At 47.3% G+C, this 13,911-nt stretch overlaps 6 protein-coding genes across 6 annotated transcripts; 2 read left to right on the top strand and 4 right to left on the bottom strand.

Annotated features, from left to right (window-relative positions):
- Nucleotides 1-148: 148 nt before the first annotated feature.
- N7466_008005 (putative guanine deaminase) lies at nt 149-1,555 on the bottom strand (the record flags this gene model as incomplete). Its single annotated transcript, XM_057167394.1, has 1 exon — nt 149-1,555. One exon carries the CDS (start codon nt 1,553-1,555, stop codon nt 149-151), a length of 1,407 nt encoding a protein of 468 aa, XP_057018025.1.
- Nucleotides 1,556-2,239: 684 nt separating this feature from the next.
- Nucleotides 2,240-4,414, top strand: N7466_008004 (putative C6 transcription factor; the record flags this gene model as incomplete). Its single annotated transcript, XM_057167393.1, has 2 exons — nt 2,240-3,536; nt 3,606-4,414. 2 exons carry the CDS (start codon nt 2,240-2,242, stop codon nt 4,412-4,414), a joined length of 2,106 nt encoding a protein of 701 aa, XP_057018024.1.
- A 506-nt stretch (nt 4,415-4,920) lies between these two features.
- N7466_008003 (uncharacterized protein) lies at nt 4,921-5,163 on the top strand (the record flags this gene model as incomplete). Its single annotated transcript, XM_057167392.1, has 1 exon — nt 4,921-5,163. The coding sequence occupies one exon, from the start codon at nt 4,921-4,923 to the stop codon at nt 5,161-5,163; it is 243 nt and encodes an 80-aa protein (XP_057018023.1).
- Nucleotides 5,164-5,945: 782 nt separating this feature from the next.
- N7466_008002 (uncharacterized protein) lies at nt 5,946-8,211 on the bottom strand (the record flags this gene model as incomplete). The annotated part of the gene is made up of 3 exons (XM_057167391.1): nt 5,946-6,187; nt 6,250-7,964; nt 8,042-8,211. 3 exons carry the CDS (start codon nt 8,209-8,211, stop codon nt 5,946-5,948), a joined length of 2,127 nt encoding a protein of 708 aa, XP_057018022.1.
- Nucleotides 8,212-8,548: 337 nt separating this feature from the next.
- Nucleotides 8,549-10,731, bottom strand: N7466_008001 (glycosyl hydrolase family 43 protein; the record flags this gene model as incomplete). Its single annotated transcript, XM_057167390.1, has 8 exons — nt 8,549-8,833; nt 8,972-9,100; nt 9,158-9,345; nt 9,407-9,764; nt 9,831-9,943; nt 10,000-10,255; nt 10,320-10,405; nt 10,587-10,731. The coding sequence occupies 8 exons, from the start codon at nt 10,729-10,731 to the stop codon at nt 8,549-8,551; spliced, it is 1,560 nt and encodes a 519-aa protein (XP_057018021.1).
- Nucleotides 10,732-11,547: 816 nt separating this feature from the next.
- Nucleotides 11,548-12,486, bottom strand: N7466_008000 (uncharacterized protein; the record flags this gene model as incomplete). The annotated part of the gene is made up of 1 exon (XM_057167389.1): nt 11,548-12,486. The coding sequence occupies one exon, from the start codon at nt 12,484-12,486 to the stop codon at nt 11,548-11,550; it is 939 nt and encodes a 312-aa protein (XP_057018020.1).
- Between the last annotated feature and the right edge of the window lie 1,425 nt (nt 12,487-13,911).

Raw genomic sequence — 13,911 nt, 5'->3', positions numbered from 1 at the left:
TAAAAGGTACCTAGCACTTGAGCACTTGAGTACTCAAGTGCTGCTACTAATATAATGTCGGAGATCAATTTGAGCTTGCACATGTGAATTTTGAATTCCAAGGTTGATCATTATTTGGAGAAAAAAACCACAGCTGGGCATCTCGTCCCTAGATAAGTATTTCCAAGTGCCATACTTTTACAGAGCGCCCGCATACATAGACCTTGGTGATATTCCTGTCGTCCCCAGTCATGACCCATTTTTCGAAAATAATGGATATGGGATCTTCTTCTTCCACTGGAGTCATAACCCCAAGACCGTCCTCGTCACAATGGATCTCAAGGGCATCAAATTCTTTACCAACGGCAAAGTTTCCAATCTTGTCATCCAAGCCACACACTTGGGCCCCACCTAGCGTCGCCAGGAAAAAACCTTCCGCCATGGATAACGCAGGGTCCTGGCCCTGGGTGGCGTCTTGTCTTGCGATGGAAACCACGAATGCCTGCCTCATTGTCTCAAGCATGGAGCTAGAGTGACCACCTCCAGAGTCGGTCCCGAGTCCAACCTTGATGCCTCGTCGTAGGTATTCGCGTATTGGGGCAACCATGAAAAAGTCCATGATGGTGTTTGAACTTGGACAGTGTGATACACCGCAACGGAGTTCACGAAGGGTTTCAATCTCCTCCTCCTCTAGATAGATACAGTGCGCGAGGATTGTACGATCGTTCAATAGTCCATATGAGTTGTAGAGTTCTGCTTCTGTGCGAAATTCAGGAAACAGCTCTTTCGTAAAGAGCATTTCCCCCTTGGCCTCATTGAAGTGGGTTTGGATCGGTAGGTTGGGGTGCTCCTTTGCGATTATTCCCAGGCCAGTCAAAAGATCCGGTTCACATGATATGGCGAATCGGGGAGTAATGATTGGGCGCACAAGCTTGTTATCCGGATCAATATTGTGAATATGTTGAATCAACGCTCGGGTTTGGTGAAGGGAATCTTCAACCGAGGAATCGGTATACCAGTCAGGCGAATTGCGATTCATATTGCACTTTCCAACCAGTGCCCGTTGACCTTTCTCCAGACAAATATCGGCCAAAATCTGCGTTGCCTTCCCGTGAAGCGATCCATAGTATGATGCCGTGGTGATACCTTGTCGAAGAAACCCCGACACACAAGAGTTATACATGCGCTTCGCATAATCGGGATCAGCGAATTTAGCCTCGTGGGCAAAAGTCACGTCATTTAGCCAGTCCAGTAGTGTTTTTCCACGACCGACCCCGCGTTGGGCCCACTGGGGTGCATGGTTGTGGGTGTCCACAAAACCGGGACATAGGAACTGACCACGCTTCAAGTATTTGACGGGGAAGACTTCTGGGGCGTAGCCAAGGTCGGAAATGATGTCGTTGATCTCGTTAGGTTTCACTCCTGTCCGTAGTGCTTGGATCTTGCCGGCTTTGTCAACAAGCAGAAAGCAGTTCTCCAAAATTTCGAGGTCGGTTTGACTATTGGAATGAATTATCGTACCATGAAAGGCCAAGGGTAAACCCAATGCAGGGGAGCCTTTGTCAAGCTTGTCCATTTTGGAAGGGGTTGAAGAGAGGAGAATGTTGAAGAGAGCGCGAGACCGCGCCTTGTGTTTTTATGGTGGGTTATTATACTATCTTATCATGTTAGCAGTGAGGGGTTTGCATCAAATGTCACGACCAATGGAAATGGAGAAAGTGACAAATAACAAGTGTTATCGTAATGAACATTTTACAAGTAAAGGAAGCCCATATCTCTTTTTCAATTGGCAATGCTGATTGTGTTGCCAATTCAAGGTTGTTTATAGTATACTAGTATTGTTTCCACACTAAAACACGGGGAATGATTAGTATAATGCGGAGATACACATGCATCTAATATGTCCTATACCATTTACACTATTTACACTGAATCGAGGCAAAAACTAAAGCCTTTGAAATCATGAAAATACTACTAGTATACATACACTTTGGTTGTAAATTCAGTGTTGATCGGCAAATCGGCTTCCCGGTGTAAGCGAACGGGAAAAAGAGAGAAGAGTCAGAGTGTGAGTGAGAGAGGGAGAAATGGGATTTCCCCAGAAATTGCAACTCCAAACTCCAACATCACACCCTTTTTCCCTCCCACTTCTCTTCCCCCCCCCCCACCCCACAATCACCAATTTTCCAGTCTTTAGTAACAAGCTACTTACCCCTTGCATGTGTCTTGGTGGCTGAGATGGACGGAGCTAGCCGCCTTTATGAACAACTCGGGTAACAAGGACTTTCGAGACCAGCTGGGCAAGTTCCGGCTGGAATCGATGGGCGGACCTGCTCCGACAGCTTGGTCGCAACCCACTGTGCAACCAACTGCCGACCCCGTTTCTGCAGCGCTTGCCTCCACCCCGGCTTCACGCAGCAAACGCGTCTCCACGGCATGCGACTTTTGTCGCAAACGAAAAAAGAAATGCGACTTTAGATACCCCAACTGTTCCGCCTGCACCCGTGCCGGAGTCCGCTGCACCATTCCCCCACCCGGCCCACAAGTCACAAACACCTCGGTGCCCCGAGATCAGTTGGAGAACCTCCAGAAAAGAGTACAATGGCTGGAGGAGGTGGTGCGTCGGAAGTCAGGCATCGCCGTCGCCGAACTACCCACGGGGACACCTGTGGATGGGGAGGGTGACCCCGATTGGTGGTATCAGGTGCCGGCCATGATCGCGACCGGGAGTCGTGCCGCGGCCGTCTCGATTCCCAGTCCAGCGGGGAGCGGAGGCTCATCGGCGACCGTTGCGCCGCCTGGTTCAGAGTCATCCACGGGTGTGGGAACCGAGCTGCCCAACGTGGGAGAGATCTTTCGCGATCAGCTGGAGCATCGGCGGCCTTCAGTGGCACGTCCTTCTACTGCCCCACGCGTCTTACGCTTGTCATCACTAGATGAAGCCATGAAAGTGACTGGGCAGTATTTCGATAGCATGGGCTATCAATACCCGTTCATCTCGCGACCCGAGTTTATCGCCCACCTGCGACACATTTATAGCGGCGGCGTGCCGTCGCCTGAAGTCCACAACACCTACCATATAATCATCGCCATCTCTTTATTGATCGGATCTGCCGATCCAACAGAGGCGGCCGAGTTCTATCATGCCAGCCAGGAGACTCTTCCCCTGGCATTGCAGAACGAGGACTTGCCCGCCGTTCGGGCCTTATTGGGGTTAGCGCTATACACTATGTTTGCGACAGCAGGGCCCAGTATCTGGCATGTTCTGGGAACGACCATGCGCCTGGCGATTAGTCTCGGTCTTCACAAGGCCCGATCCTACGAGAGTGTGGCAGAAGAAGAGATGGCCAAGCGCGCGTTCTGGAGTTTGTACAACCTGGATCGTCTGATTGCCAGTACGCTTGGCCGACCGCTGGGGATCCCCGATGACGATATTAGCGTGAGTCTTCCACGGGAGCTTAACGACGACGGAACTGAAGCCCCAGGCGCCAGTGCGATGACGATCCCGCTGCAAGTGATTCGTCTTCGCCGGATATTTTCACGCATCTATCGATACTGTAAGCTCTTTTACTCTCATTTCCCTCTTTTTGAATGCCCCAGCGCGCTCAAACGCTAATGGTTCACAGTACACAGCAGCCTTCCACGGCCTCCCCCACAAGAAGTTGCCGCAACGCTGGGGCAATTCCGGCGCGAAGTAGATGACTGGCGCATGACGGCTCCAGTATATCCTTCGGCACTTCTTTATTCCACATCCTACTACGATTACCTGTACTATACCACCCTTCTTCTCATGTACCGTCCGAGTCCACGAAATCCTACTCCCGATGTGACTAGCATTGTCAGCTGTGGCGATTCTAGCGTCCAAGTGATCCGCTCCTACTGGGATAGCTTTTCCGTCGGCAAATTGAAATGGATCTGGTTAACGCTCAGTCAAGTCTACTTCGCAGGCATCACCATTCTATGGTGTCTCGAACAAAATGCTCGGTCATTGCGCGAAGGTCGGCCCACTCCATGGAATCCAGAGGAACAGATGATGCGCCGTGGAATACAGGCAGTCATCGTTCTTCTGGAGGAGTTTGGCAAGCGGCGACCGGGGGTTGATCGACTTGCGGAGACGTTCCGGCATCAAAGCACCATGATTTTTAGCCAGATGGCTTATCAACAGCAACAATTGGAAGAACAACAAAGACACCAACAGCAACAGCAGCAACAGCAGCAACAGCAACAACAGACACAGCGTCTAATGCCACCCCAATCCTCAATATCCTTAGCCCCACCACCAGCGCCCCCCATACCATTGGCTCCAGTTCTGGACGATGTTCTCTTGGTCGATTCCAGTGGAGCCATGCCTATGATTGATCCACAAATGGCGGAACAATTGTATTATTCTTACAATTGGTTCCAGGAGGAGATGGCGACTTATTATACCCTTTGATCAACCTTTTTTATTATAGATGATTATGGAGTTTTTGTCAAATCATACTAGGTATCCCTTGTACAAATATCATGAACAATTGGAGCAAACGACAAAGAACAGAAAAAGAAAAAGAGGTCTACATGGGCCTGCGAAGAGATTTATTGCTCGATTTTAACGTGCAGATTAATCCATGCATCCGATGATATCTGACCGCAGACATATTTACATGCCTGCACGCGGTCTCGCATTCTGGGTAGTAACAATTGATTTGAACCTTGCAACGTTTGGAATCATTGGAGCGTCCAATGCCTGGTTTTGCGTGACAGTCAACATTTGAAGGCTTGTATTTTCAAAACCAACATGATTCACATGCTGATCTTCTCAACTCACTCTGCCAATTATCTTACCCACATGCATTGGCATTGGATTCCAGTCGTTTATATGCCTCTGACAAACTTCATTTCTGGTCCTCAGTGAGGTTACACATGTGCCATCATCCATATCCGTTTATTAAGCAAGGCACGATGATCAAAGTCATCTACTTTGCTGCCATTCAAAGCAGCCACGAGGACTATTCGAGAGTCCATGGCTGGAGAATTCATATTTTGGTGAAAATGATTCCGTCCCACGACATCCACAATGAGATCCACGCCCTTTTCAACAACTTGAGCAAAATCCTCGCTCGATCTATAATTAGTCGCAAAATGGGCCCCAATGGATTTGAACAGATTGCACTTCTTGTCACTTCCCGCCGTTGTGATTTTTGAGGCGCCTCCTAGCTTGGCTAGTTGGATCGCAGATTGGCCAACCCCTGATGGTCCTCCGCGAATGAGAATGGTTTGACCTGGCTGGAGATTTCCAACTAGAAATATTCAAATGTTGCCTGGATAGCGGTGAAAGACGTCTAAACGAAAACATTGAAAGATAAAAATTATTCATAAAGCACAAGAGTCGGATCTTGCTGTCAACAAAGCATTGGCGTCAATAAACATAGCATCAGCATCTTGTTTCCCAGTCCTGACCGAGACTACTCCCATAGTAGCTTTGGATTCGGGACTTCTATCTCGTTGCTTGACGGAAAAGATGTCATGAAACAAGCTTTGAAATATGTATAAGCTCCAGGGCTTCCAACTTGAAGGTTGCAGGGTAGAAGGGATGTATGTAAATTCAAAATAATCATGTCCACATGCACACAATCGGAACATTTGAAACTAAGAAAACCTGGGAATTTCGACTCGAAATTGCTTCTGCGCTAACGATTTCGAAAGTCACCACCTGGTTACGGTCATCAAGGCGGCTCTCTTGGGGAGTTTCAATCGCAACGGAGTGGGATAATCCGTCACATACGTAACTAGTAGCTTCAAATGGGTGAAGGGACGGAAACTAGTGGTCCGCTGTGGGGCAGAGCGGAGGAAGTGCGTCACTCCGACCTTCCAGATGTCAATACGTTGAACGGTTGAAGCTGTATCTATTTCTCGGAACTGTGATATTTGTTGATGGATTTATGAAGACCTGGGAACAAAGTCCCGAGTTAATTTGTGTCCGACCTCTAATTTGACGACGGTGGCAATGCTGACTTGGTGCTGGCATTATTGAGTTCAGGAAGCACTGTAGAAGGAGATTCCACAGGTTCATTCATAAACCCGAACAATAAATCCATGTCTTGCGTAAATTCTGGAAAAATCGAGAATTGACTGTCATCATCTGCAAGCCCTGGAGGTAACTCTAGGGTGCTGAAAGACTGGAAGTCCAAGTTCACCTCCATCTCGTGGAGACTCTCGATGTCACGCTCTGTCGATATAGACAATTATTAGCAATGATAGGGGAGGGAGGGGGATAAGAGACATGTTTACCTGGCTCTGGTGGAATATTATTTGCTTCCATTAGTCGTCGTATGATTCTAGCGGGAGCAGACACGCCACAATTCGGTATGGCGAGTTCGTCTAAACAGCGCAAGCATATCTTCAATGGAGATGTGACATCTCCACGTCTAGTTATATCTTTAATCGAGGGGTTGCGGGCATGAATCGTACATGCAACATAAACTGCGTAGCTAAGCATATAGTTCGCCCTACGCAAAGAATAGGCGGAGCGATATGCCAATGCGAGGCTGGTGATATTTCGAGCAGCAGTAATGCAGCGTTCCCATGAATAGGCTGGGCTTTCCGTTGACTGTAAATGGCCAGTGATGATAAATGGTCGATGCAGCAGGATTATCAGGGCGTTGAATGTGGTGAGAAGAATGATATTGTTTGGGGCAGCTACCGTAAGACCCTCCTGCTCATTCTCTACCCATGGCTCGAAGCGCAGATTGGATGGGAGTTTTCGATACCAGGTAGTCAGGCGCTGGTCAATAATATCAAGGTGCTTTCTTGCCACATCTCCGCTCGCTCCAACAACATAGAAGCGATCAATGATGATGGTCATGATTTTGGAAAGAGAGCATAGTTGTTGGAAAACGGAGACGGAATAGATCCTTGTCGGGTATGAGGGATAGACCTGATCATTATTTGGAACTTGTGGGTCAATGTAGGGTGTCCACAACTCGTTTTCCTCAAAGGTGTCTATAAAATCACGGGAAACACGAGCATCTCGCAGCTGGAGCGTGAAAGGACGACCAAAGTACAAACTCTGCAGCTTGTCGCAAATAAAAGCTCCCCAAAACAGACGGCGCCGAATTTCAACATCTTCAACACTCCCAGCAACCTCTTTACAGTCTAGATGCAATCCCAGATCGTAGACCATTCTTAGCGCATATCCTGTATAGAGCCATCCTTTAGATATCTGGCCACGAGCATTGAAGGTGCTTCCTAGCATGAGCAGACCAGCGACAGTGGGAATGCTTGAATGAGTAAGAAGAGACTGCTCGGCAAGGAGCTGATCACAACGATCAAAGAACAGCTTCCCTGCTGTCTCAGGATGGTTCGGGTCCGACCGAACGTCCAGACGCTCTGAGAATTTACTCGAACATGCAAATACTGCATTCACTAGAAAATCTGAACAGTAAGGGCCCCCTTGAGCCAGGTCTCTCATGAACGCAGGGCGGTAGGTAAGAAGAAATGTGTGATGTTGACGATTCCAGTGCAAGTCAAGTAAATGGATTGCTAGATCCGACGGTAGACCTGCAATCAAAGGCCTATGAAGCAGATCAAATTCCCTTTGACGCTGAAGTGCCGCGTTTGCAATCAGTCGATGCCGATCCGTTTCCGATCTGTTTTTTTGTTCCGAAGATTCCGCTTGACTAATAGGACTGCCAACATGAAATGTGGACGATGGTCCAAAGGCACCCAGTGCACCGCAGTCATCTCGTGCCAAAAATGGCGTGGGGTCGTAATCTTCATCTTCGGAGCTTGAGTCGGGAGGCTCGTCGCTTCCAGCGGTTGCAGAATTGACGGGTTGCCATCGCTCCGGATGCTGAACATTGGCAAGATCCAAACCTCCGTTCTTGACAGCCATGGAGTTCAAGATTTCATCGCGCTCTTTGGAGTCCGCATTTTTAAGCGCCATAAGAACATTCTCCAACGCGTTTTTGTGTTGATTTGCCTCATTTATCAAGGCGCGTGAAGGTCTGATGGGTTTGCATAGTTAGGAGAATGTTCGTATCAGGTTGAAGTGTTGGACTATTGCACACATGAAATATCTTACCTCTGCTTGGGGGGCTCAATGACATAAACACAGCGGCGTCCATGCGACTGACATGAGCCACAGCTGGGCTTTACGGCGTCACACCTGATCTTCCGGGTTCGACAGAATTGACATGCACGATTGGTCTTGGACTGAGTGCCATTTAACGGGGATCGATGTGTTAAAACCATAATTGAATAAACAAGTCTCTCCTCATAATAATCCTGGTTACCTAGAGTATATCCGCCCAGGCAAGTTTATCTGGGGAAAGGCTCCAGGGTTGAGCGCCAACATTGAAATAGCTAACTGCAGTTAGTTAGCCTGGAGCCACATGTGCAAGAGGGGCTACGATCGACACCTCAAGTTCCAGGCCACAAAATCATGATGCGATTTCTTTTGTTTTCGTAGTTTGGACTCTACTAGTATGGAGTAAATAGTAACATTTGAATGATTGTTGGCAAAATTACAAATAGAACTTCATTCCCATCTAAATATCATAACACACTGGTATCGTATTAAACATATGCCTTAGTTGACTACCGCCCAGAACTTGAGACCTCGTTGCTCGCGAACTTGAATTGGAGGTGAGTTTCCCTTGGCACCTCTGGCAGAATATTGTCCACCACCTTGCTGGAACAGAATCATGTCTTCCGACTTTTGACCTGTAGCAAGAGGGTATTCGAGGTGGCAATATGGTGCAAAATCCGCTCCAGAAATCTGGATTCCCAATCTCTCACCAGCAGTCACATGTGCATCGACATGGACGGTGGCATTGTTAAATACCCAGGTCAAATTGCTGGGGAGAAAAGAACGCTGGCCCAATGTGTTGAAAGTATATCTAAATATTACAATCGCTGTTAGAAAAAAAAAACTCCTGCTGTGTAGCGGACATTGAATGAGGATAACTTACCCTGGCTCAAGTAGTGCATTGATTGAAGAGAAGTTGAACACGGTGACCTCCAAGGCCGTAGTTTGCGTCGTGGCTGCAATGTTGACGGAAACCGACTCAAGGAGTCCGGTGCGCTCGGCGGTCCAAGTTTGATAAAGAATGTACTGGTCGGAGTCACAGACAGTGGTGTACTGAAAAATGTTAGGTATTGCTTTTCTCCCATTGGGGATTGGCCGAAGAGGACTTACAGAAGCAAGGTCAGGGCTCTTATCAGTTGACTGGCTTGCTAGACCTGATGCAGTGGCTCCTTCACCAGGGGTGAAGTCCACCTCAAATGTGGCCTCTGGGCTACAATTGAGATCCTGGATGCTACCATCTTTGTTAAAGACCAAAGGCTGGAAGATATGTCCACCAAAGCCGGTCCTTGGGCCGCCGGCTATGGAAAAAGTTAGTTTGAGCCACAGAGGTCAGAAGTAATTGATAATGAACCAACTTACGAACTGATGTACCGTGCCACACGTATGTCGTCTCCTTTGTCTTTGGGTTGACCAGGGGAAGGACACCCTCCAGTTGAGAATTGCATGAATCTCCGCTCAAAATCTGGCGTTTCCAGGGTCCTTGAATAGACGACGACCGGTAGACGACGGCCAATGTTCCGCTGCAGTATCCGCAGGTATTTGAAGCAAAGACGTCTAAATGTAAATGGTTAGCGATCAAATTATCCATCATGATTCGGAATGTGCCGTTCTTACACCACATTCCGTCCCGGTAGATTACATCGGGTGATTCTGCTTGGTTGTCGACTATGTCATTAGCCGGTGACTTGACATCATATGCCACTGTGGTAGTGTTTTCCTTTAAACAATGTTAATGATTTTTCGAGAGCGGGGGATTTTCATCGGGGGGGGGGGGGAAACGAACCAAGTCGGAGGTCAGGTGGCCAATGTACAAGGATTGGGAGATTTGAGGCCATAAACTGCCTGCACCAGCATAGGTAAAATTCAAGCCACTGTAGACAATATATCCCTCATTGTCTGCAACGAGTTAGATAAGCGGAACAAGGAGGAATTCTGCAAGGCATGAAACATACTGATGAGCTCAACAGTAAAGTCGGCTGGATTCAATTTCGCAACCACGGGATCCAGAGCAGGCTGAGTGGTAAGGAATTTGTATCCTGTAGCGGGGTGGTCGGATGTTGCCACCACATAACCATCATTGTTGGCCCAGAGAATGTATTTCTTGGTTTTGGTGTTGTAGACGATATGAGGGCGACCGCAGCCTCCGGATCCCGAGCAAGCATCGGTGGTGGTGGGATCATAGAGGAAACCTTCGTAATTCCTGATTTTCTTTCTTAGCAATGTGACTTGGAGAAGTAGAGATGGCAGCTGAGAGAGGGCCTTACCAATTGACCAGGTCTACCGAGGAGTAGCTCTTGATACCGTATGCCGAGCTACCCTCGATCGACCAACTGTTTCCATACAAGTAGTACTTTCCGTCTATGATTGAGTTGTTAGAAAGATGAAGACAAATTTTTGGACTATTTTTTGGCTATTTTTTGGTTTTTCTTTTTCGTTAAAAGGTCGGATAGGGAGTGTCTTACTCAAATCTAAGGATTCATTCAAGTCAGCAGGTTGAAAAGGTATGGAAGCAACAAGGGTGTTACCATTCATTACTCACAGTTGATTTTACTTCCGTACGCGTCAATGAAATTCCCATCAACATCAAACATGAAGCGTCGTGCATTGCTAAATTGGGTGGTCGCTCCAGCAGCCAGTTGCGAGAGCAAGCCCGCTGATAGAAGGGCAATCCTTGAGAAGAGCATGGTTGTAAAGCTTTGAAAAAGAAAATCAAGATCTTCCACGCTTTTTTCCGTTTTTGTTTCTCCAGCACTGGCAACTTATAGATTCTTCATTTGCGGAAGTGCCGAGCGCAGCTTCGGATTTTCCTGGAGGGTTCTCCATAGTTTAGCCGGGAAATGCGGAGTGAGTTGTGGGGAAGTGGAAATTTGCCGACTCTTTTCTCACCAATAGAAAGAAATCGGAATTGGTTCAGAAAGAGTCAAAGCCTGACAGAACCAAGGCCCAAGGGAGCTAAAGGAGCTAAAGGAGCTAAACGAGGTAAAGGAAGCTAAGTGAGCCCCACTAGCGCCAACACCACATGACCTTGACCTTAGCGAAGGAATTTCACTACAATGGGGGGTTGACTCATCGTGGGCTAGTTATTTGCACATTTGGAGTACAAGTTAGATTAGTTTTTTTTTTTTTTTTTTTTTTTGTTCTATTTTATTCATAAACTTGCCTCGAATACCTTTTCCCCCGCACTGAACTCCCCCGGATTAAATGGTGCAGTTAATATCGGACGATTGGTTGAAACAGGTTCCCGGTCATCAAGTGGGGAAATTTCTCAGTCTTTTTTTTGCCTTTGGAAATCCCAAGCTTTGAATGGATCCATTGGTCACTTGACATATTTCGAGGCAAAAGATTCTCAAATGTTAAATGTTTAACCCCGGAAATCCCGCAAACCTCGGCCGTACGCAACTTGAGCTTTGGTCCACTTAATTTCTAGTTATGGGCTTCCAAGACCTTCAAGGGAATAACTCTTGAGATCGAGAAAAATAAAGTAACCAATGCTTCAAGTGCTAGTAGGAACCGCTAGACTTTCGCGCCATACTTTTCCCAAAAACAATCGCACCACTCTTCAAGAACACTCGGTAGTGAGGTGGGCTTGTTTGCATGGACTGTGCATGATTACATCCGTCTTTACTCATCTGACAATTTCCCAAGATACTATTATCTTTGGTGACCTTCAAGTAAAGTTTTGCTGCAAGTCTCGGCTTCCCAGTAACCCCTCCGTGTTTTTCAGAAAGCATGTTGACGTACTCCGCACTTGCCATGAGATAATTGTCTCGGGGAAGGGGACACCACGCTTTGCAAACAGTCTTTGCATCTGGCCTAATTGCGTCGGTCATTCCCTTACAGAACAACACTATCATGTCGGGATTTTCGCGAGGTATGTTATGCCATGAATCGCTCGAGCTGAGTGGTAACTTGATTCTCTTCTCCCATGACGGCTTACTGGTTGCAATATCGTAGATTTCCCACCCTCGAATCGATCTTGTCTCTAGTATCCGAGTCGAGTTTTCATTCACCAGTCTTTGCTGTTCTTTTCTCTTCTCCAGCGCGCGGAATACATCCTTGAGTTTGGTCATGAAAAACAACTTTTTTTCCTCGGCGTATCCTTCTCGTAATATGAGGTTTTTGTTTGCTGTGATGACTTCGAGTGCAATCTTGCCTCCTTCTTTGCTGGGGGGAATGAAGGGTACTTTGGATAAAAGGTCGGCGCTGTCTACTTGTCTTGAAGCCCAGATATGAACAATCTGAAGAACAGAATTCAACTCTGGGACCAGAAATCCGGTTTTCTGGTCCACATCGTAGATGATAGTTGCATTGTCTTTCGAGTTGAGCAGTCTATCCTCTAGACAGGCTTCTTCTGCCTCGATTGGTGCGAAGAGACCCTTGGCAAAGATTACTTTGGCTCCGATGCCACCGCCAAAGATGCTCATGCCGCCTGTTCCCATGGTTGGAGTTATCTCGCGACCAATACGCACATTTGTGGGATTGCATTCCGCATTTGACAAGGTAATGCTATCAAATCCCGAATCCCGTGCACCCACGTGAATACACGCCTGGCTGCAATAACCAACAAAAGATCGCCGATTGTATAGTGTATTGAGCTCCAGATCAGGTATGTTGGATCTCAAGGATTCTGGTATGGAATAGGCGGATATGTATTCTCCTGGCTGGGAAGATCCAATGAAATGCCACTGAATTGAGTCACCTATCAGTCCCATTGATGGAATGAGCATTGTGGAATAGCCTTTGAGAACCATTCCCCGTGGTAGTTCGAGAGAATAAGATATTCTGCTGAGTCGAATCAATATCTCAAAGGGTATTTCCACCCCAAGCTCCTCTGCACGTTCTGGCACCGGATATCCTTCGGCAATAAAACAATTTGGAAATAAAGGAATCCAACAAGAACCTGGTTCCGACCTGACAATTGAGGGCCTGTCTTGTGTTACGATGAATGCAGCCTGACCAGAAACCCGTGTACGGTTCCTTGTTTGAAGTGCGTATTCTGACAATAAACTATTGTCTTGCAACATCGATGGCTTTGAATAAAGCAAGGTGGATGGGTTTAACGTATTGGACGCGGGCTCGTGAAATACTGCGACCATCCAGGTTACTAGGGTTGCAAGTAGGTAAACGTCTTTTCCTTTGCCGCTCGTTATGACGACTGGGTTGATGCCTATAGATGCGATCTTGACCTCATATATTAGGCTGTGGTATGTCCCTGTCTGCGTCGCTTCTATACGCCGTTAGGAGGTAAGCAAAATGTAAATGACAAACTTTATCCTTCATAGTCCACGGAGGACTCGAACAAAGCGGTGGCCAAAATGACTGGTTCAACTTCTCGACCACCCGGATTCTTTCTCCATTGACAGGGTCTGAGGTATTGATGGAGTGAAGGTCTTACCAGAGGATTGCAGTTGACAGATGTGCACAATAGATTCAAACACCCTCAGTCCTTCCACTCCCCATGCAAACTGTATGTATTCTTCGCAAGTGGTCGCGTAAGCTGTTTTTGCTGTTCCGCTTAGAACAAGAACATCTCTCAAATTCCAAGAGCCACCGAGTTGCGATTGGACAAAACTCGATATGTTCCAATCTAGGTAGAAAGCCACTAAGCATTCTTCCTGGTACAACCCGAAGATCACCCCAATGTCGTTGGCAACTCTCTCAAAAGCAACGCAGTTTTTGAACCTCTCTGTGTAGGTGAGAGGCAAATCCTTCCATAAAATTTGAATCAGCGCGTCTCATTCCAAAGCTCTCAAACGCATGGCTTCAATAAAAGTATCGCATTTGTTTACCTCATCGGAGTCCTGGGTGAAATATCGGCTTTCTGGATCGTCACCACAGCTACTGCATCGCCCATGAGCACAACA

This window comes from Penicillium verhagenii, assembly GCF_028828195.1.
Source record: "Penicillium verhagenii strain IBT 33310 chromosome Unknown utg000008l_segment0_segment0, whole genome shotgun sequence".
NCBI classification, from domain to species: domain Eukaryota; kingdom Fungi; phylum Ascomycota; class Eurotiomycetes; order Eurotiales; family Aspergillaceae; genus Penicillium; species Penicillium verhagenii.
The sequence above is the reverse complement of the archived record's forward strand: the minus strand, read 5'-3'. Positions and strand labels throughout refer to the sequence as shown.